General features: G+C 34.9%; 1 protein-coding gene across 4 annotated transcripts in view; it reads left to right on the forward strand.

Moving 5' to 3' along the window:
- Window positions 1–21781, forward strand: part of TXNDC11 (thioredoxin domain containing 11) — a 40309-nt gene that overhangs the window by 11665 nt on the left and 6863 nt on the right. For all 4 annotated transcript variants that reach the window (XR_012045062.1, XM_072878702.1, XM_072878701.1 and 1 more), the window contains 7 exons: window positions 3756–3849; window positions 5071–5183; window positions 6407–6607; window positions 9193–9976; window positions 12476–12621; window positions 13862–13971; window positions 15976–16056. Coding sequence is in view for 3 of the 4 variants with exons in the window: in XM_072878702.1 (XP_072734803.1) it covers window positions 3756–3849; window positions 5071–5183; window positions 6407–6607; window positions 9193–9976; window positions 12476–12621; window positions 13862–13971; window positions 15976–16056 (1529 nt within the window). In the remaining variant the exon portion in view is untranslated. The remainder of the gene's footprint in view (window positions 1–3755; window positions 3850–5070; window positions 5184–6406; window positions 6608–9192; window positions 9977–12475; window positions 12622–13861; window positions 13972–15975; window positions 16057–21781) is intronic.

Genomic DNA, 21781 nt, shown 5'->3' on the forward strand with positions numbered 1-21781 from the left:
AAATGAACAGACTTTTACTTGTAAATTTAATTAATTTAATATAAATCAACAGTTTCTTCTTTGCATTTCTACAGCATAGAATTAGTGGTGTGTAATATTGTTTCTTCTGTTCCCCAGAGATAACACATTCCTTTCCTCTTGCTGTTTTCTTTCTTGTGTTCACAGATAAAATGAGGCAGGAATTGCCTGCCTGCACAAGTCAGACATACTGAAAAAAAATATAATCTTCTTTACCTCAATGCAATATAGCCAAAACATGAAAATAAATAAATACATATTGGGATAGAAATAACTTAATTGAGTAGTAATAGCATTTATGTAATTGTAAAAGCTAATCAGTAGCTGTGGGTTTTTTTCCTGTTCTCTATTCCCATTACTTCACATTTATTGGCCTTTCAATTTCAGAGCTCTTTCATCGCATAGTCATTTAATACTGTCTTTCTGCACCTCTTCCGAGTCAGCTGTAGTTTCAATGATTCCCAATTACCTTTGCAAATTTTGTTCCTCACCCTTCTCTCCCTTTTCTAAAGTGTTTATAGAAATGTTGAACTATATGAGCATCAGTACACATCCTGGCTAGCTGTCTTTAACTGTGGAAAAACAGTAACTTCTACCTATAGTTTTTTAATCTTTTCTACTAATCTAGAGAAAGACCATCCGTGTTATTCCTTATCACCTTAGTTTCTTCCAGTGTGTTTGGTAACTTCTTGTAGGCTTTTGGGGAATTACAGTATGCTGCATTGAGTAGATCAGTCACTTACACGCTTGCTCATTCCTTCAAAAAACTTATAGACTTGAGGCATGGTTCAGTAATAAAACCATGCTGGCTGTTTTCCAATAAAAATTACTCACCTGAAGATCTCTGTTAATTCTTAAAGTTTCTATGAACTTGCTGTTCTGTAACTGTTGAGATTCTTGTCAAGTCTATTATTTGATTTAATTGGCATCACACATCACTTTCCATTCCTCTGGTGTAGAGACCAAACAAGAAGTAGGCTATGCTACAATTAATGATTTTGTATTTCCATATATGAGTTTCATTAGGAGATGGTACTAATGACTCTTCACTATTGGTGTCCTCAGGTTTGTTCCAACACCTTTCCTACAGGCACTCGGTTTGAGACAGGTGCTGAAAATTGTTTCATGGAAAGAAAAGCTCCAGTAAGCTCCACTATAGCAACGCCAATGCTCCTAAAGAGGTGTCTTTAGACTACCTCTGTGTCACATTCCAGTATTTTATCCTCCAACTTTAGATAGCAGCAAGTCATATCCTGTTCAACTGATTATTCCTAACTGCCTGCAAGAAGATCGTTAACCATACCTCCACACAGATGGTTGCCTGGAAGCAGCTGATCATCAATAACAGCTTGTATGTAGATGCCCACATAAACCGTGTGCAGGTAGCTGTTGCTACAGCAGTTATCGATTGTTTTGGAGGTTCTTACATGAAAGGAAGTGGGAGTTGCTGCCGTCAAGCTCCTCTTAGCATACTTGTATTCAAAACTAGGAACCTCTCATTTACATCGAGGTGTCTCTTCTGTAAGACTTGAATCTCACTTGTACGGAGCAAGATTCCTTGTTAGCTGCTAGCACCTGGAAGTGTTGAATTTTGTTAAAATGAACAGAGTAGTTGGTATTAGCAAGTGGATAATCTCTTTGTTCTGACAGAAGAACAGGAAAATTTGCATGGTACTTTAGAAGAAATACAGCATTTTAGACACTTTCCTTGTATGTATAATTGCAGCCTGTAATAGGGAGGAAATTTTAACTATTCTGGGATGATCATTAAAAGGACATTAATTAACCAAATTACTGATTAGGCATATAGCATTAGTATATATTCTCCCCCTACAATTTTTTCTTATTGAAAAAACACTTTCCAAAAATGTCTCATGGAAGCATCTTATTCTTCACAATCTGGAATTCTCAAGCTGCTATTAGTGTACAACAGAACTGGCAGTCAGAATCAGTACATCACCTTTTTTAATTACTTTATAAATATTTCTAGATCTGACTTTTGGCTTCTTGTCGCATTTTACTGTCACTCTTCTTTCATTCACTATTTGGTGCCATAAGTTCACTTAATACAGCAATGGTATTCAAAAATGGTCCTAGGATATGGGAAACTAGAACTTTGATCATCTTATCTGTCTCCTTATTTTGGTTCGCTTGAATGCTTTAAAAGTTTTTTATAAGGGATTGTTTCTTTTTACTGTCTTAATTTGGTACTAGGAGAAGAAGATGAACACTAATTACTAACCTGTTTATTGTTTACAAAAGAAGGAGTGCTATTATTTTGCTGTATTTTTTCACTTCTATTTTATTTATATTTTTATTTCCTTCTTGACAATTGTTATTACAGAAATTTCACTAATTGCTTGTATCTCATTTTTATTATTGATAATGTCTTTATGAACGTGGGTCTTGTGTTTAGCATTCAGTCATGAAAGATTATTCCTGCCTAAAAAGAGCAGGTCATTAGTTGGAATGGGCAATGTTGTTATCGGTGAGCATCCTGAGATCACTAATTCATACTGAATGGTGGTATGAATTCATATGGCTGGTGTGAATAACTGAATTCATGTCACTGATGACAGTAACAGGTAAAATATATGTTCATGTTTTAAAAAGAAATAAAAGATTTTATGTGTAAAACTCAATAAAAAAATAAAGCAGCCTCTGAAATACCAAATGGAAATACTTATGTGGGAATATATTTGCCACACAAATGGGTGATCGGTGAGTCTGGAATCTTTTGTTCCACAGCAATCCCTAGAGTGCTCTTGCTTTGTGTATCAAATGCTCTTTCTGTATGCACTGGTGGAACTGGGAAACAAATAACACAAAATAACCAAATTCTATCACTTACTCTGTTCTGAAAGTTTATTAAGACAATTTGAGCGACATGTTAAAAAACATAATTAGTAATAACTTTTAATGGATTATATTTTGCAAAATTTAAAACCAAAACTTAATTGAAATTTTGGAACAAGAGAAGTCTAAAGACTACGCGCCTCTCTGTTCCAAGTCAGCTTCTCCCAGATTCTCTTCCTGAATTTAATATGAAGCTGTTCAGGTCTTTTAAATTTTGAATTGTCTGTTTGGCAATTTGAAGAACTTTATGGATATGCAGGTGGGATATGAGGCTCTTTCATTATTTTTGTGCAGCTGGTCTCTCACTGACTCCTGCAGGTTATACTGAAATAATTTACAATGACTGATAGCTTAATGATGGGATGATAAGTTGGCTTAGCAGTTCAAGTATTCACGCACAAAATGTGTGAATTCATCTGTTGTTGCTAATTATGTGGAATGTAGTGAACAATTAAGTGTTACTGTTTAAGTTGTTCATACTCTGAAAAATGACATTTTATATTCCAATTCTAAAAGAAGTCTTATGATGCTTATGGTTCTTATGTTGGTGCTGGAACTGACTCATATAATAGTTGTGAAGCAAATATTAATTGGTTTTAGTGAACTTCAATAGCTAACATGGGGAAATATGCGGTTTGAAACATGCATCTACAGCCATAAAACCCCTCTCTCATACATAGCTTTTGAATGACAACTTTAGAACTGATTTCCATTCAATCTTTTGATATTAAAATTTTTCTTGCAGCATAAAGTGACTGTTCTTCAGTAAACTTTATTGTCTTTTTAAAATCTGTTGTGTTTTACTGTAGGCAAATAATTGCTGTGCACCATATATTTATACTTGAAAATAGCTTAACTAACTCTATTTCTAATTATTTCAGCCTGGAGTTCTAGGATATTTTGAGTTCAATGCTTCGCCTCAACCGCCTGGTTATTTAACATTCTTCACGTCAGCATTACATTCATTAAAGAAAGGTAAAAGCTTCATTTTCATAATCTAAGGCATCTGTGAATGAGTTATGTATATGGTCATCAGTAGTTTTTTTGCAAGATTTTCTAACTTGGGAATTAATCCCTTTTGAGTGTTACTTGATGTCAATCTAATTATGAGACTGTCTTTTATTATAGTGCAAGGATTGCTTCCATAAAAGGCTTATTATGTGATTTGTCGTCATGGAGTAATGTATAGGACAGGCTGCTATTCAATGATACATTAAGATACAGTTTCCTCAAAACCCTAAATGTGACCCATATAGAGTCAAAATCAGACTAGCACTTATTTAAGTTGAATCCAAGAGTGTTTGTTGTGTGCAACATTTGAAATGTCAGGTTCAGATGCATTAGGATGAACGTGACTTTGTTAATACTTAGTAACTGAATTCAACAAAGTGCTTTCCTGAATGGAATTATAGAGCTGTTACAAGATAGCATGATGAGAAGGGCTTTCTCCCCCTGTTGTTTTGCATTAATAATCTAAAATACAAAAACTCTTGCATTTAAATATTCGAACTTTGTATATGATTAATACCTTTTTTGGGGGGTCATAAATTCTGGATAGAACTTTAAGATTAGCACATTTTATGGATATTTCTTCCTGTCAGCAAATGAAGGAAATTCATACCATTATTCTGATTTTTACTGTGCCACTGACTTGGTATATGATATAGAGCCTGTTCTCCTATATTTTGTTCTGTAATTTCCCCATTTATATGTTGGGATAGTTCTTTGCAATGGAAAGATGAGAAGCATTCTATCCTTGTGTGTACGTATTTATAAATATAGAAATACTATAATACGTATTTAAATAATATATATTTACTGTAAATGTACATCATCTAAACAGTCAACGTTCATACATTTTCCTTAAGTATATCTCATCTTAGCTTCTGAGATGCCATAACATGTACCCAGGTGCATCTGTGATACCATAAGCAAATCAAGAAATTGGACAATTCAGGTTAACGTTCTCTATACCTAGACTGCAGAAGAGGAACACGTTTGTTCTTCTTGCCCGCTCTTGTCATCTTTCTTCTGCCTCACTTAATCACCAGTGTTGGCAGTTGCTATTCAGTAAGATTTCTGTGCCTTTACACAGCAATGTTCTGTGTTTTGGTTTGAAGGTGTTCTTCTAAGGCTTTCAGGAGAGAAGTTCAGTGTGTATAATTGTATTTAAAAACTGAAAATTTGCCCTTTCAGATTACCTTGGAACAATACGCTTTGGAGTGATCACGGATAAACGTGTTGCAGAGAAGATCTCATTGGTGCATTCAGGCAGTGTGTATTTGCACAGACATGTCAACGCATCTCTTGTGAGTATTGTATTTATGTTGCAGTGACTCCGAGACAGTACATGGAGATTGAAGCTCTGTCGTAGTAGACCATGAATAAGTGTTTCATGGAGCTTTAGGCTACAGGATGTTTAAGAACAATATTTTTTTACAGTAATACACATTTTCATTCTACCAGTCAGCAGCTGTTCTAAAGAGTAGCTGAGACCTAAGTTGATCGTCTCTACCAAAACAAAACCCAAAAAGCCCAAGCACCTCAGAAATCACTACACAAAGACTTTTTCCTAAAGTTTCTACCTCTTTCAGTGGGTCAGAATTAGAAGGCTACTTGAATGAGCATGTGGACAAAGAGATTTTGTGGAGAGATAGTAGGAATAGTGAAAACTTGCATTTCGGTTTAAAGGTATGACATTACACTGACTAGAAAAATCATGCAAATTAATTTCACTGAAAATTTATAGTCAGTCTTAATCCAAGTGCCTCGTTTTTGGAAGACTAAGGCTGAAAATACTAACTTTCAGATTTACTGTTTGGCATAGAGACCTTATCTATCCACACTGCTACCATGAGTGGAAACTCTGTGAAGCTAAGTATTGTAATGTCTATTTTATTCAATTGAGACTAGGGAAAACATGGATTTTTCAGGTTAAATTACTGGTAAATGCATAAAACTACTTTTGTCTGTGCAAATGATTTAAGATAAACTTGCCTTAATTTATTAAAATGACCCTAGAAGCTGTGAGCACTTTTTATTATGCATTTCTTTTCCCCACATTCAGTAATAAGAAATACCAGTTTTAAATGCAGTCTCGATGCTGGGGTCTTAAAAGATTAATTTAAAATGAGTTAATATGGTGAATGAGTAGTGGGAAAAAGTTTTCTAATATGCTGTAAATTGAGATATATGATGATACCAACTTAAGACACTGAGCTCTTTCACTTCTAAAGAAAATTTATACCAGTGAGAAAAGTAAAGATTATAAAGATGTAGTAAAAGAAAGAGGAGCTTCCCTGGTAGAATACTTTTTGCCTGAAAGATTGTGTGTGTTACTATGATCTGATGAGCATTTGGAAAGATTTCCCAAAGTGAACGGGTATATGAAATGCTGAAGCTTGCTGAATAGTGTCATTAAATTTAGAAAGAGAGTTTTAGGCATTACAGTAACAAAGCATGCCATATGTGAGAACTGCATTCATTACTATAAACCAAGTGAGGACAAATAATTATTTTTTCCCCCTTCAAGGTCTATCCAAATGACATCATGAACTATACTGCTGAGAATATTTGCAAGTGGGCTCTAGAAAATCGAGAGATGCTCATACGCTGGCTGAGACCACATGGTGGAAAAAGCCTTCTTCTAAACAATGAGCTGAAGAAAGGACCAGCACTTCTTATATTTATACCTTACAATCCCTTAGCAGAAATTCATCCTCTTTTAGATGAAGTAAGTGAAATAATTATTTTTTTTTTTCCTTCAAAAATACTGGAACTTAAGAACTCTAGTCAAGGTTCTGAGTTTAATTGTTACATATGTGTCATTTTATTTCACTGTTCCAAGTATTGAATTTTGTTTAAAAACACATTTTCTCAAGCCATTATCACAACTCCCTTACACTGGTTTGCATCCCACACAACATGCCTTTATCTCATGTCAACAGTTGCTTGGAACAAGCACGTAACTCTTTTCCTTGACTTCTTTCTTTTTGTGGTGAGTGCTGTGTGAGAGATGCAGATCTTTGATCTTCTATTCCAGCTCACATAGCTCAAACGAAAGAGCAAGAATGTATTGAGTGTTGCAGAACTTGTGTTTTGTCCACCCCATTCTATTTCTCCTCTCCTTCCGTCTTTCCAGAGGTGGTTATGCAAGGAAGAAGGGACCTTTTCTTAAACCAGAGTGTTATTTGAAGTATAGCCCAATTGAAAAACTACTCGGAACTAATTTGATTTTTATATCCTATGTGTTCCTTAATCGCCTCCCAACTTTCTCTTCCTCTGCCATTATTTCCATTTCTGAACTGCGTAGGACAGGAGTTTGTGTAGCTGTGCAGTAAATGAGATAGGGAAACTAACTTGGCTGAAAAATAATTTTTTCCCTGGGCTATTTTTCAGCTGGAACCCATTGTCCCATTTAGTGTATCACACAGCTGCACATCACAGTGGTGACGCATAGCACTAAGGACAGTGTGGAACAAGAAATGAGCATCTGTGGAAGATGAAAAGCAGGGCTAAGTTTTGGTGGCAATGCTGACTTATATATATGGCATCTATGTCCTGGAATGTGTGGTTTCCACGAGGAGGTCTAATTAATATTGCAGTGTCTGAAGCAATGAGGAAAAAAATGAAAATAACTTATGACACAATATTTAGCCAAACTAGAAACAGACATAATAAAAGGTAGACTGCTACAAGATAGGGTTGGGGAAATCTTTGCGGAAAGGTGGGAAAAGAACTGCGATTATTCTTGTACTAACCTGTCTTATTTTTGGCAGACTTAATTCAGTGATGCTTGTCACAGATTAAACATTCTAGTAACATGTACCACTTATTTAGACCAAATCAGTGCAACATAAGATGTTCCGTTTCAGATTTCATTCTGCTAAATAACAGTATTTATCTATATCAAAATGTGAAATGAGATACAAAATAATCCAGTTGATCTTGTATAGCTTCACTTTGATAGAGGGAGATTATGCAACTTATTTACCATAGGAAGAGATGTTTACTGCAGCCATCCTGTGGGTTTCATCAAGCAATGAAACCACTTGACTGTAAGGCAGTTGCAAAGCACAAGGCTGTCAAGTTGTTTGTTGCAAGCTCTCAGAACAAAATTTTTTTCTGATAATAGCTCACTGAAATGAGATTTCTTATCGCAAATCTGTTTTTCTGTTCATAATTTCTTCTCATGTTTCTCTGTGTAGGTAGTCAAAATTTTCAGGCTAGATTATAGTACGAGGGGTCAAGTTTCTTTTAAGTATTTAATTGAGCATTTTCAGATGAAACATCTAACAATGAATTCTTAAAGACTGTAACAAACTTGTTATACACCACATCTTAATCCTGATGGTCCTGTGACAGCACCCCTCCTAGATGTGACATTTCAACATTACTTTGATAATTATAATGATTCCTATCAAAGTGTTCTTGTGCAAGCAATGTGTGTATGTTCTGTATTTTGATTATGTTTAATGTGATAGATGAGGATGAAGGGAAACTTCCTCTTTCATTTTCCTTTCTTGTATGTTCTGTTATTTATCTCCTAGAAAGGGAATTCCTTCTGTGGTTTATACACATGCCTTTTTTTGCGCTGCTTGTTTCCCCTTGGTTATAAAAAACAAAATAGTGATGCAGCACAGGAATGTTTGCACACATGAGAGGCAGACTTTTTTCTTTTTTTCCTTTTTTTTTTTTCTTCTCCCAATAAGTCATGCGTTACTATATGCAAAGTACACCTGCAGTATTACAACTATATGCCCATGGCTGGGAGAATACTAACATTGCTTCAACACTGTTAGCGATTGTTACAAAATTTGTGCACCATCTATACCAGGAACAATCTCTATTTCCTTTTCATATGGGAATGCTTTTATTTATTTTCTCCTTGTATTGGTAAATAAGGGAAATTCAGGAACCTGTACTGATTAATGCTTCATGTAGTGGGATTTAACCTTAAAATGTAGCGTTATTGCACTGTGATAAATAAGATGCAAAGAGAACCTTGAGATCAGTTTAGTGGACTGAAAAAATTTTGAAGTGGCTTTTTGTTGTTCTGTACATTTAATTCTTACATGATGAAATATCTGAAAATCTAACTTTGTTATCAAGTCAGAGCCTCCTATAATTTCTTATAAGAACTAAGGAGAAGAGTAGTCAACTTCATGTTTCTGAAATTCCATCTCTAATTGCATATATGTTGTTAAACCTGCAACAGATAACTGCATTTGAGTGAAGTACGTACAGTTAATCTTGCTTCTTTTTTCTCTCTTTTTTTTTTTTAATTTTTTTTTATTTTGTTTCCCCCCCCACATGTAGATTACCAAAGTGGCCTTGGAATACCGCAACTGTAATAAAAGCCAGGCAGTTGAGCCAGGTCTTCAACACTTAGGAGACACTGATTCACCAGCTTTTGATTCCTCTGTACCAGATGCACATATGAAATTATCAGAAACATTTTCAATAACCAAGTACCCATGCTGTAACACAGTGGTGCTTCCGCAGTGGCATTCAATATCTAGAACTCACAATGTCTGTGAGCTTTGCATTAACCAGACACTTGGTGTCAAACCAAATAAAGTCCATGTGCCACACTGTAACTTTTTAGAGATAGAAGCAGCTTTGGACTCTTTCTACCTCCAGGAACATACCTTTTTTCAAGTTATATCAAATACCATAGAATGCAGCAATTTCTTAAGTTTCTATAGTCCCTTTAGCTATTACACTGCATGTTGCAGGACGGTAAACAGGCATTTTTTAAGTTTCATTAGTTCTGAGAAGACCATCTTTCAGACCCCCAAAGTAGCATTTTCTTCCCATGGGAAGAAAGATAATGCCCAACATTCTATTCCTCATATTGAGGCTAGGAATTGGTTTATTCCTGACCTTCATATTAGTCGCACTAACATTACTGGTCTGAGCTGCAGGACCAACAAAACCTTGAATCTCTATCTACTGGATTCAAATCTTTTTTGGATATACGCAGAGAGACTAGGAGCATCAAGATCTACTCATCTTAAGGAGTTTGCCGCCATTGTTGACCTGAAAGAAGAAGTGCACTATGTTCTGGATCAAAATCAGTCACTTGTTGGATCTACCCTGGGTATGGTATCTAGTATACAAATGATTGAAATAAGAAAAATAAGCTTACTTGCAAACTTAAGAATGGAAAACTTAATGCCATTTTGAAAAGTGAGACTATATTCAACATTGTGAATTGTAATTTATTCTATTCTAATTTATTTAGTAGTTAATCAAGCAGTAGAATTGTGTTCTAGATATTCCTAAGTATTAGTAACTAAGTTTCATATACCGAAAGTAATTTGCTTTAGAAGAAGTGAACCTCAAAATGTGTGATTCTTGACTGTCTTGATGCATTGATGCATTGAAGGAATTGGTAAAATCTAAACTAATTTGCTTGTGGAAAAAAAAATTACTATGCGTCTAACACATTTGATATTACGGAAGACATCTGTATATTAGTGGTGGTGTTGGTGTTTGCTCAGCTGTTCTGTGTACTAAAATATCCCAGAATTTCATGAGGTACTGCCCAGTTATCAGCAGAGACTAGCCCTTCCTCTTGTCCTCTGAAACCAACTTAGAAATTGTTTTAAATTTATTTTGCAAAGTATGCGTGTTTTCAAGGTAGAGCTGAAGTGGTTTTGGCCAAATCTGTCAATACTCTATTTCCTGGCTGAATTGGAGGAGGGGAAAAAAAAAAACCAAACCACAACCAAAAAACCAACCAACCCAGTGATTGCAGTTCTGATTTATTTGCAAGTTATTGAATAAGGCACAACATGCCTAACCACATGCATTTACCTATCATCATGATGTGCAAAACTGAGTCCACCTTCAGAAAATGCAGGGTTTTTTAATGTTAGCAGTGTAAGTAAACATGGAAGTAAATTCAGGTGAATATAGTATTAAAATAAATTCTTCAAGAAGGTATATTAATATAATTCTTACAGCATTAATTACGTTTCCATTTTGCCATAAATCTCTAAGTACAAAAGTATGCACAACGTAGAACAAATAGCAGTGTTCTTATTAAGGATCCCACCCAGCCCTGTATCCTGTCTCCATCCCAACCCCCCAGAAAAACACTCTGGAAAAAACAACAAAAACCCCAGTGACCATAAAAGGATGCTTAGGAAAAATTAAGATCAGAGTGAGGAGATATAAATTTCCTTCCCCTTTCTGCTCTCAGTACTTTCTGTCTCAAACTCTTTTCAGGTCACAGGATTTCCTGAGCATGATGAGGGTTTCTCTGCTGAGTAACACTCAGTATATTTCTATTCCAAGTCATTTGAACTTTTGGAAAATTTTTGCTTCTAAGTATTTTGTCAAGGAGTCACTGTGATTGATTTATGTTTGGGCTTTGAGGGTTTTTTTTTAAATTTTATTTTACTTCCTTAAGCCTCTTAACTTTTGATATTTTAAAATAACGAAACAGATTTGTGTTTTAATACCTTTAACAGATTTCAGTTTTTACAGATTATTTCTAAAATTCAGGAGTATGTCTTTTAATTAGCCCTCTCCTTTCAGTTATTACTTAATCATGTTGTGTATATATTCAAAATCTGGAGATCTAGAAAGAAAAAACCTCTTTTGGTCTGGTGTGAGAATTTAATGAAATACTGAATAGTAAATATAAAATTAAATGTAGTGCTGTTTGCATTTCAGAGATAAACTTGATGATCTGGTATTTTGTATTTTGTACAAAAGTGCCAGTTTTACTTGGGCCTAGTTTTTGGACTGGAATACCAGCACAAGATGTTTCTATTTGATAAAATCATTATTTTTAGTGTGTTTGGTATTATATCTTTTGTTTTGATTATTGAATACTCTTATTTTATAATGCATAGAATAAAATTTCTCTATCTAAATTGAAAAGAAGGGTACAGTTGATATCTTGCAGCAATTTAGAGAACATGGTCCAGGCTCAGAGTAGTGTAGCTGAAGGTAGTTGAGGGCTTTGGAGCTTGTTTTAAATTTTTACCACTGGTCAGCTACTTGTGAAATATCTTAAAACTATGGAGAAAGTTGAATGAAGAGGAAGGTGGTTGCTGGTATACAAAAGATGGATGGTCTTATTGGCATGGGAATAGCACAGTCTCTAAAGGTCTAAAACAAAAGGAGAATTACAGGGAAAGTCATAAAAAATGAAAGAATAAATGCCAATAAATGTGGAATTAAGTGGAGCTTCAAGATAAGGGTCAAATACTTCAATGCTATGTAGAAACTGAAAAATGGTGAGAGGATCCTATTTATGACTTACCAGGTGTTTGGTTAAATTAGGAGGGTAGAGAACTATTATTATAGTATGTTGAATAGGAGTAGAAGCAAGATTAGAGAGTAGTTTGGCAAGTGAAAAGAAGTCTGTAATGAGCAAAACAAAAAAACAGTGAAATTTTATCTTGTTTTCACATAAGTGGTGGTTACTCAAGAGTTGATACCAAACTGTCAAAAAGTAATGACATGAAACCAGGTTTGAATTTGTATTTTCTCTGTAAGTTGTTCTGAATTCCAAAGCAAAAACTGCTAAAATCACATATTTGTGAAACTGAAATAATTTTGTTATGTATCAATTTCATTTCAGAGAACTTCATTAAAAATTTCAGTATTCTCTACAGTCCCTTGAAAAGGCATCTTGTTGATGACCCTTCAGTCCATTTTCATGAACAGCGTGTAATCACTGAAGTGACTACTAATACCTTTCATGATACTGTGTTTTTGAGTGAAAAGGTACACCTCATTACTGAAAAAGTTTCTTGCAAATCATTGCTCAGACTTTTGAGGAGGAGTTCTCATTCCTTTTTACATTGATGTGCTTTGCTTATTTGTAACATAGATATGTTATTTTGTAACAATTCAAAAGTATTTTTTTTTTAAAAAAAGGCAATTCGGAATAGTGCAATCTTAAGTAAACCTGCAAAAGATCATCTTCTGGTGTTAAAATAATCAAAAAGTGAGTGCAACTGATTCCCTGACAGGTTTCTGCCACAGTTCAAGGTTTGTTGGGTTTTGGGGGGTTGTTTTTTGGGTTTTTTTGGGGGGGAAGAGGTGTGGGTTTTTTCCTGTGTGTTTGAAATATAGATTTTAATTTAAAAAAAAAAAGTGTCCGTGACCTGATTTTTTCTTTTCCGTTCTTCCACTGTAGCAGGAGCACATGCTAAATACATAGGGTTTGAGGTAACATTGAAGAATATTCAGATTTCTGTGTTTCATACCTCAAAGGAAATAAATATACTACAACTTTTTTTCTATATATTACATTTTTTTTTAAACTTACTTTAAAAACAGTTAAACATTATTGCAAAGTAAACATAATGAAAAAAAATAGAAGGTTTTAAACCTAAGGCATTATTTGAAAGCACACAGCAAAAAAACTCACAGGTAAAAGCTTTCCAATTGCATGCCATGAAATTGCTTTACATAAGATGTCATCCTGAACAGTAGTTAAATTACTTTAAGAAATTAAAGATGTGATAGTAAGGATTAATATGCATTGTCTTTCAGGTCTGCAGGGAATGTATGAATCTCCAGTAATTGGTTTCCAGCAGCCCTAACTCCTGCTTTGCTAGTTAGAGGCAAAAAGCAGAAGTCTAGCCATGATCTTCCACCCCAAAGTATACAGTCACTGTTAGATACATAGGAATTTAAGATTGCAAAAGAATCTTGGGAAGTGCAGTAAAGTTTGGTGCATTTTCACTTAAAGGGAATGATCCTAAACTGAATAATCTAAATAATCCTCTTCATTTTGTCTTTTTCTTTATGGAAAGAGAATTCCCCAAGAGTTTTTGTGTGGAAAGTCAGTAGACAGAGGGCATCAGTAAATAGCTTATAACAAAGTTTATTAACATTAGGATATAGTTTCCTTTCACATTTTAAGGGTTCCAAGTTTTAGATGTTGTGAAGATTAGTCCTCCTTTACTGCAGATTAACTACAATAGATAATCAAACTCTTCTCCATTTCATTTTCCAGAATGTCTTGCTGCTCTATTATGCACAGTGGTGTGGATTCTGTGCTTCTCTTAATCACATCTTTATTCAACTTGCTCGGCTTTTGCCTCCAGATAATTTCACTGTGGCAAGGTAAAAAAGATTCTGATTTCATCTCTCTAGAATAATGTAAGTTCACTGAGGTCATTAGCCTAGAAAATAACTACTTTTTTGCTCTCTACAATCTTGCAATAGTAGATGTGAATGTCATCTGCTTCATTTCTCTTTGAAGGCATTATTTTGTTTTCCTCCGTATAAATTTTCAATCTCACTGCAGTATTTATGCAGTTTAGTTAAAATGAATTTTTAAACAGTGCAATTAACCTTGAAGCTTCCTAATTTCAGGAAGTAAATCAATAAAAGAGCAGCAGAAAATAATTTTTACCCCTCTGATAATTTGTAGCAAATAATTATGTCCTGTAGTACTGTATTTGAGAAATTGTTTGAGATAGGCAAAATACATATTGTTGTGGGTTAACCATGGTGAGCAGCTAAGTACCACACAGCTGCTTGCTCACTTCCCCCCCTCCATCCCCAGTGGGACGGGGGAAGAGGAAAGGAAGAATAAAACCAAGAAGACTCGGAGGTCAGATAAAACAAAACAAAATTGTTTAATAATTGAAGGGTAAGTGGAAGGAGAGAGAAGAAAGCAAAACAAGTGATGCAAAGGCAGTCACTCACCACCTCCTGGGGGTAGACCGATGCCCAGATGGTGCCCAAGTGAAAGATGGCTAACCCCCCTAAGACCCCCTCTTTTCCCTTTTATTGCTGAGCATGATGTTATATGGTATGGCATAGCTCTTTGTTTAGTTCAGGTCATCTGCCTGGTTGTGTCCCCACCCCCGCAGTGTATCCACCGTGGGGGCAGAGTGAGAATCAGAGAAGGCCTTGATGCTGTGGAAGCGCTGTTCAGCAATAACCAAAGCATTCCTATGTTATCAATGCTATTTTCATCACAAATCTAAAACATAGCACCATACTAGCTACTATGAAGAAAATTAACTCTATCCCAGCCAAAACCAGTTTATAGACATATATATTTATATATATATATATGCATGTGTATAATATGTTTCTATATATATATTAAAGTATATTTTTATGTGTATAAAAAAAGACATGTTTTTGTTTGGCATTTCCAGGATTTTTAATATTTCAGTGCAACCCAAACATTCTTGTTCATGTATTTGATAATACATCAATACTTACAACATCTGCTCTGATCGCATCATTGTTTCATTCTGACTGAATGTACTCCAGAAGGCAGCATGAGATGTATAGGGAAACAAAATTCAATTAAACAGGTGATAACTCCAGATTTTTATAATTGCGGCTTTATTCCCAGAGATGTAATGCTACTCTCAAATCTACACCCATTGTCTTTCCTGACTTTGAAGTTCTCTCATTTGCTGCATTATTTTCATTGCAGTATTATTGATGTGATCAACTATGTTTTTTTCCATAATAAAATTGCTGTAATTAATAAGAATTTTATTTGTAATTAAAAAAACCCTAAAAATGCAGAGAAAAACATAACAAGCAACTGAACAAGTGTTTCATTCACAAATTCTGGCGTTCCTTTCTATGTAGAGCTTTAGAAAAAATTGTGCCTTTAAGAATGTGCTTGTTGTTGGAAGAAGCGAAGTAATTTACTCCCAAAACTACTTCAGGGGAAAATATTCGTAGAGTTGTACTTGAGGAACAAATTAATGGATAGAAGAAACTTCAGTCTTGTGTTGAAACTGTTAGGCAGGTCTGTTTGTTTCAGAGAAGGAGGGTGTGTGCATAATGAAGATGTGCACATAATGAGTGACTGTGCGATTTAATTGCTGAGTAAGAGCAGTTGGAATACTGTACATATTTTTCTAGCAAAAAACCCCCCCCACAGATATTTGTTAAACTGAGATTCATCATCTTGAATATTGGTAATTAATTATGCTGACTCATATGCACGATGTATTTTTGACATAACACATTTAGACTTACTTTCACAGATACTTGCATTTCCTTCTTCCCAATCCCTAAAATGGCGTTTTGCAAGAAAATGCAGATTGTTCATCTGCCTGTTCTCTTCATCAGTGTGTCTTTTCTTAACAGAATTGATATCACTCGAAATGACCTTCCATGGGAATTTATGACAGACCATCTCCCAACCATTTTATTTTTTCCTCATCAGAGGTAATGTAATTCTTTTCCCTGTAGATTTTTAACTTTCATTTTACTAAGTTATAATAACTATCTGGTTACATGTCTTAGTAGAGAAAAAAGCCAAACAGTAATTCATTTCCATGTATGCATTCTTACTTTATGCATATTCTAATTAAAAAACCCCAACAACAACAAAACAACAAAAAAAACCCCCAACACACATGGATAGCTGATGGTATGCAGATAGTGAATGTTCTCTCCAAAGGTCATTATTTAATTGTTTGTAAGTCTTTATGAACAGCAGCATTACTAACCTTATTCTTCAGTTAATTTTCCTTATTATTTGGTTGTATTTAAAATTACTATTTTGGCATGGTCCAAATAAATTAATGAGTGACTACAGGAGAGGAAGAAGGGCGAGAAATTATGTAGATGGTGGTGCAACGTAGATCTAGTGCAACTTGTATCTAATCGCTTCTAATTGGATAAACAAAGAGAGATCTCAAAGAATGTTTTAATGGATTCTTGCAGTAAAATGCAAGGATTTGCTTGCTATGTTTTTTTAATGAAGAAAAATAAAAAATAAGCACAGATGGAGAGTAAGTAATCCAGCCCAAGCTTAGTCTTGTTTAAGAGAACAAAACCTAACAATCCTGACATTACAGAGGGAGAGGAGATAGATTGTTACATGTTTTTAAAGTTAAAAATTCGTCTAAAAAAAAAAAAAGTAGAGAATCTGAGTACTAAAGGAGGGCTTATGCATCCTTTGGAAATATTACAGTGTTCCTAATCTGTAAATTTTTATTTCTCCCTCACTCCTCTGTGGTACAATGAATGTAATGTAATCAGAGGGACTTCGGAGTGTTCATGGCTCAAACTAAAGTTCTTTTCAGGTTGCGTTTCTCTCATTGTTCTGATGTTTGGCTTTTGGGGGGAATGTATGTGTGTCTAGCTGGACCTGTATTTTGGATATCGGATTCTTTGGCAGTCTGCATAAACCATGGAAGTGTTACATCAGTTAAGAACTAGTCTAACAGTGGCAGAGAGAATGACTTGAAATAATTCTGTCCTTTATAAGCTCTCTAGAGGAGATGCTAATATCTAAAGCAAAATCTCTGATTTTAAATAGTATAGGAATGGCATTATATATAGAGATAGCTCATATCTTGTCCTGATTTAATAAAAATAAGGGTTAAATTTTCCTCTGTTTTATATTGCATTTATATGTCAGCTATGTTCCCTTTTGTACTGAAATAAGTTTCGTTTTAAAAGAAATTTCAATGTATGAAATGTATGTTAAATAAGAGGTGTTTTCATTCCTGATAAAATCAGAATGTAGAATTACTTTCTTTTTCCTGCTTTTGTGATATCATTAATCTTGTTTGGTGACATCATTGTGTTGCCATAAAAAGAACATGAAGCAAAAAACCCCCAAACAACTGTTATGAATGTTGTGATCAAGTAGAAAGAGAATATGGGATGGAGTGAAAAAAGGTAGTTGAAGAAGCAAAGTAAGAAAATGTACTTAAAATGAAAACATTCTCAAAATTGTTTGGAAATTGTATAAAAGTTATTGGAAGATTGTCATGTTGCATGCCTAGATAAACTGGAAAACCTATTGCAAATACTTCGGGGGTTTTATTGAGCTGTTCTACTGCACTGTTTCTTAAACATAAGATTTAAAAAAAAATTTTTTTAAACTATGAATGTTTCAAATGGTGTGATACAGTCTTCAAGTGAAAGCCATGCTTGAAAGTAAAGTTATTTCATGTAAGAACTTCCTGTGTATACTAACACTGTAGTTATTGAAATATCTTTTTTTCTTTCTTAAAACAACACTTACTTCACTCTTTCACTTGAGCATAAATACATTTTTTCAAAGTTCTAAAAAATTTTTTGTTGAAATAGCACAGATACTTTAGTTGTCATTAGTCTCCTTAATGCTATTGACTAAATTTTTTTAGCAGTAATTTAAAAAAAAAATTACACAGCATTGGTTTTACAGATACTATAGAATTACATCATGGGAATTTGTGTATATTGCCAAAATGTTTTAGTTTTCATTCTGACTCAGTAACAAGTGCTGGACTTTTCACAGAAGAAAAGTAGCAGCAGATTTGTTGGCATTCTAGAAACCTTGTGTTGTTTCTTTAAAACAGAAAACAAATGAAGCTTCAGTAGCAGTTTAACACCTACAGAGGAAAATATCTAAAGGAGATTAGCAGTAAAACAAGGCGTACGTGCTGTGAAGTGAAACTATATACAGCAAGCAAGACTTCAGAGAAAGAGCCAAGAAATAAGAGTGTAGGACAGGGAAGTGTAGTTTCAAGGAGACAACTAGGATTGAGAATAATTTCTGGGATGATGAAAGCAAGCTGCGTTGGAGGAAGGGAATTGATTCATGAATGGGTGAACATAAAAAAGCAAGACAAAGGAGGGTGGGGTAGAGAAAGGCACAAAGGGTGAGTCAGGAAAAAAAGGAACTCTAAAGTTAGGGATGTAAAAGGGCGGGAGAGTACATTTAGGACTGGGACGGGACCTTGAATGGCATACAAGGGTCCTGAATCTTACTCTTCCTCTGCAGCAGGGAGAAATTCTGAAATCCTCTGTCAAACCTGTGTGTCATTTCTGCATTGTACCAGTACACACAGTGCAGGTGCACACAGCCTCTCATAGGCTGAGGAACAGGAAAGAAACATTAGATGCAAGCAAGCCACAAGCTTTCAGAAGTGCTCAGTTTATTGTTTCAGATATGTTTTTGGTGTTACATGCGTGCCCTATGCATTAGACTTGATTGACCTTGGGTTTTGTTTTTCTTTCTTTAAAATATTAATAATCTTACACAATCACAGTTTTTATAGGAAGGACATGAAAACAAGCATTATAATAAATACCCACCTCTTTGCAATGTAAAATAAAAATATTGATTTTCACCCTTCTCCCTCAAGAACTCTGTCATCAGCAAATGGTAATGGTAAAATGATGGTAATGGTAAAAAAGATGCTGTTGACAATTGAGACAAGTAGTAGTAGTAGTATGCTGTTGTCCTCTACTCTATTAGGTCAAGTGGCATAAGCTGAAGATCTACTAGATCTAACCATATTAACAACCATACTAATGTGATTAATTTTAGGGCTAGAAAAAGTTAGAAACTGATTTCCAAATATTGTTGTGGCTACAGTTTTAAGACCATTGTTCTAGTTAATGAGCCCCAACATACTATTTGGAAACTTGAGTCAAGTGACTTTCCCTCCCACTTTTGAACAAGGATCTAGTTTGCATAACCATGCCTTCTAGGGGACAGAGTGAGTGTCACATATAAGATGATGAAAAGGCTTTTCTTGAATTATTTTAAAGCATAGCTCAAGCAGGTTTTAGGGCAGTAAAATAATTTATGGTAAGTGAAGCTTCCTCTAATACTGACGATTTTCCCTGTGTTACTATGAAGTCCAGTGTTCACTATTTCTTTCCATAGATACTCATTTTGCCTTGGTCTGTTTTATAAAGCAGCTCTAGACTGTCTCTGGAGGGACAGACTTAATAGTTTTAGTAAGATTGTTTTTATAATGTTCCAATTGGTTGCATAAAGGTACCTTACCTCTAGTCATTGTTTTCTCTCCTGCTTTTCCTCTCCAGCGTGTTTTATATTTTACTGCATCTAGGTAACCAAGAAAATGAGGTTTTGATAGTATTTGTAGTATGAGTAGCACTACTAGAGTAGTCATATATTAATTTTGGATATAAAGGTGCCTCATATTAAGGCTTTCTGTGCAGCGCCTTATGCATTTGCCTTATGAGAAAATTTTTGCAAATTAACTCTGTTCTCAATTTCTTTCCGCCATGTGCTGTTAATATGTTGTTTTGCTTTTTGTTTTAAAAAACGGCCTTTCAGCTTTTCTGATACATACTTTTCTGATACATACATGTGTTTCTGATCAATAAGAATGGATGATGACGTAAAATATTACCACTGTATAATGAGTCAGTCTTAGCGTAGACTATTTTTTTGCCTAAATCATGTTATGATTCATTAAACTTGGATGTGAGCTGATTGTCAGCTGAGAAACTGCTGATGGTAATTACAAGAGTAACTTGGTTGATCACCAGAAGTCTGCAGGGGAAGAAAAATCATGTTGCTTACACTTCCAGAAATAGCTTAATTTTGATGAACAGGAGCCTCATCTGGCTGAAGTTCTTGAATTATTGTTAAAATATGGTATCTGTCTTCTACCTGAAATACAATAAGTAGTTCTCAGTAAATGAACTTAGCATATGTTTATATCCCATATGCTAATGAGTTAGATTTCACAGGAAGTGTTTTTGAGGCAACTGTAATTGGTAACTGAATAACCCCCCTGTTCCAGATGCACAGTGTAAGCAATTCAGAAATATCATGTCACATGTGGGGACATAGGAGTTGTCCATGGTATGTGTTGTACAGGAGCAGTACTGGTAAACTTTGAGGCATCAGGCATTATACTGGAATCTGGCTTTCTTGCTGTGGAATAACTTTTGTTTGGGTGTGTCCTTTTTCTGACTTGTGTAATTAACCCATGGCTGAATGTATGCTACCTACCACTAATCTGGCTACAACTTTGGCAACCAAAGGGAAGTAAACTAAGCTTTTCTTCTCTGTTTTGATGGCTCCCTAATGAAAGTGAGAATATGCTTCTGACTGGCAAAGGTTAGAGACGATACAACGTGATAAGCTATTAGCTAGCTTCCCAGTTAAACATACTGAAGTAGCTCTACTGCAATAGTCAGGAGGCAGCAAACTCATGTTATACTGGAACATGCTGAGTGGAAGGTTGAAGATGTAACTGGTTCAGAAAGAGAAGGTTAAGAGTTAGTTCCTGTCTAGTCCTCAGAGAACAGTTTAACCTCCTATGTTTTGTGGTAAAGTATGCACATTGTCCAAAAAGGGCAATAATTTTAACATTTGACACAGCTGGATGTTGTGGGTGTCTTTTGGTGTAGTAGTCTTGAGGAAGAAATTTGGTACTTGTTGGTCTTCAAGCAGCTTGAACTCTTTTTTGTCAGGTTAAGAGTAACAGTTTATGCTGTAGCAGAAAGCAATGGGCCTACCTCTTCATATGCTGGGCTTAGTATTCACAGCCATATAATGAGCTTCAGGGAGAAAAAAAACCAAAAAACAAACAACTTGTTTGGTTTGCTTCCTTGGATCACCTCAGTGGCATAAAGACAAAGAACTAAGAAGAACAAGTAAAAAGATACAGGTTTTTTTGACAGCAAAAGGGCCTTGCTTCTGACTTAAGTGACTGTTTACTGTTTAAAAAGCAAACTGTACTTTTCTGCTCCTTGTAATACCCTTCTGATGTTGGAACACATTAAGCTCCTTCTTCCAGGATAACATATATAGGCTCAAAATAGTAATTTCCTATCAGATAGCTTTATACATCTGGACTTAACTTCTAACAATGTATGTAGAATTAGGAACACTTAAATGTTCTCCTTCAATTTATTAACAAATGTCAGTATGCTCTGCTCACACCTGCCCAACAGTGATGCTACCATATGTACTTCAAGCTCATAACTTTTTTAAGAGTAAAATTTGTTTCCTGCAGTTTGACAGAAAATTTTGCTCTCAGACAGATACCAATCCAGGGCAGATATGCTTACAGTAACTAGACTGGAATACAGGTAAAAGGGTTCATCAAAAGAAAATACTATATCCTCTATCTTTATTACATGAGTTCAGGTTTCTCTTAGCTGTGATATGAACCATTCTTGATAA

This window comes from Ciconia boyciana, chromosome 13, assembly GCF_034638445.1.
Source record: "Ciconia boyciana chromosome 13, ASM3463844v1, whole genome shotgun sequence".
NCBI classification, from domain to species: domain Eukaryota; kingdom Metazoa; phylum Chordata; class Aves; order Ciconiiformes; family Ciconiidae; genus Ciconia; species Ciconia boyciana.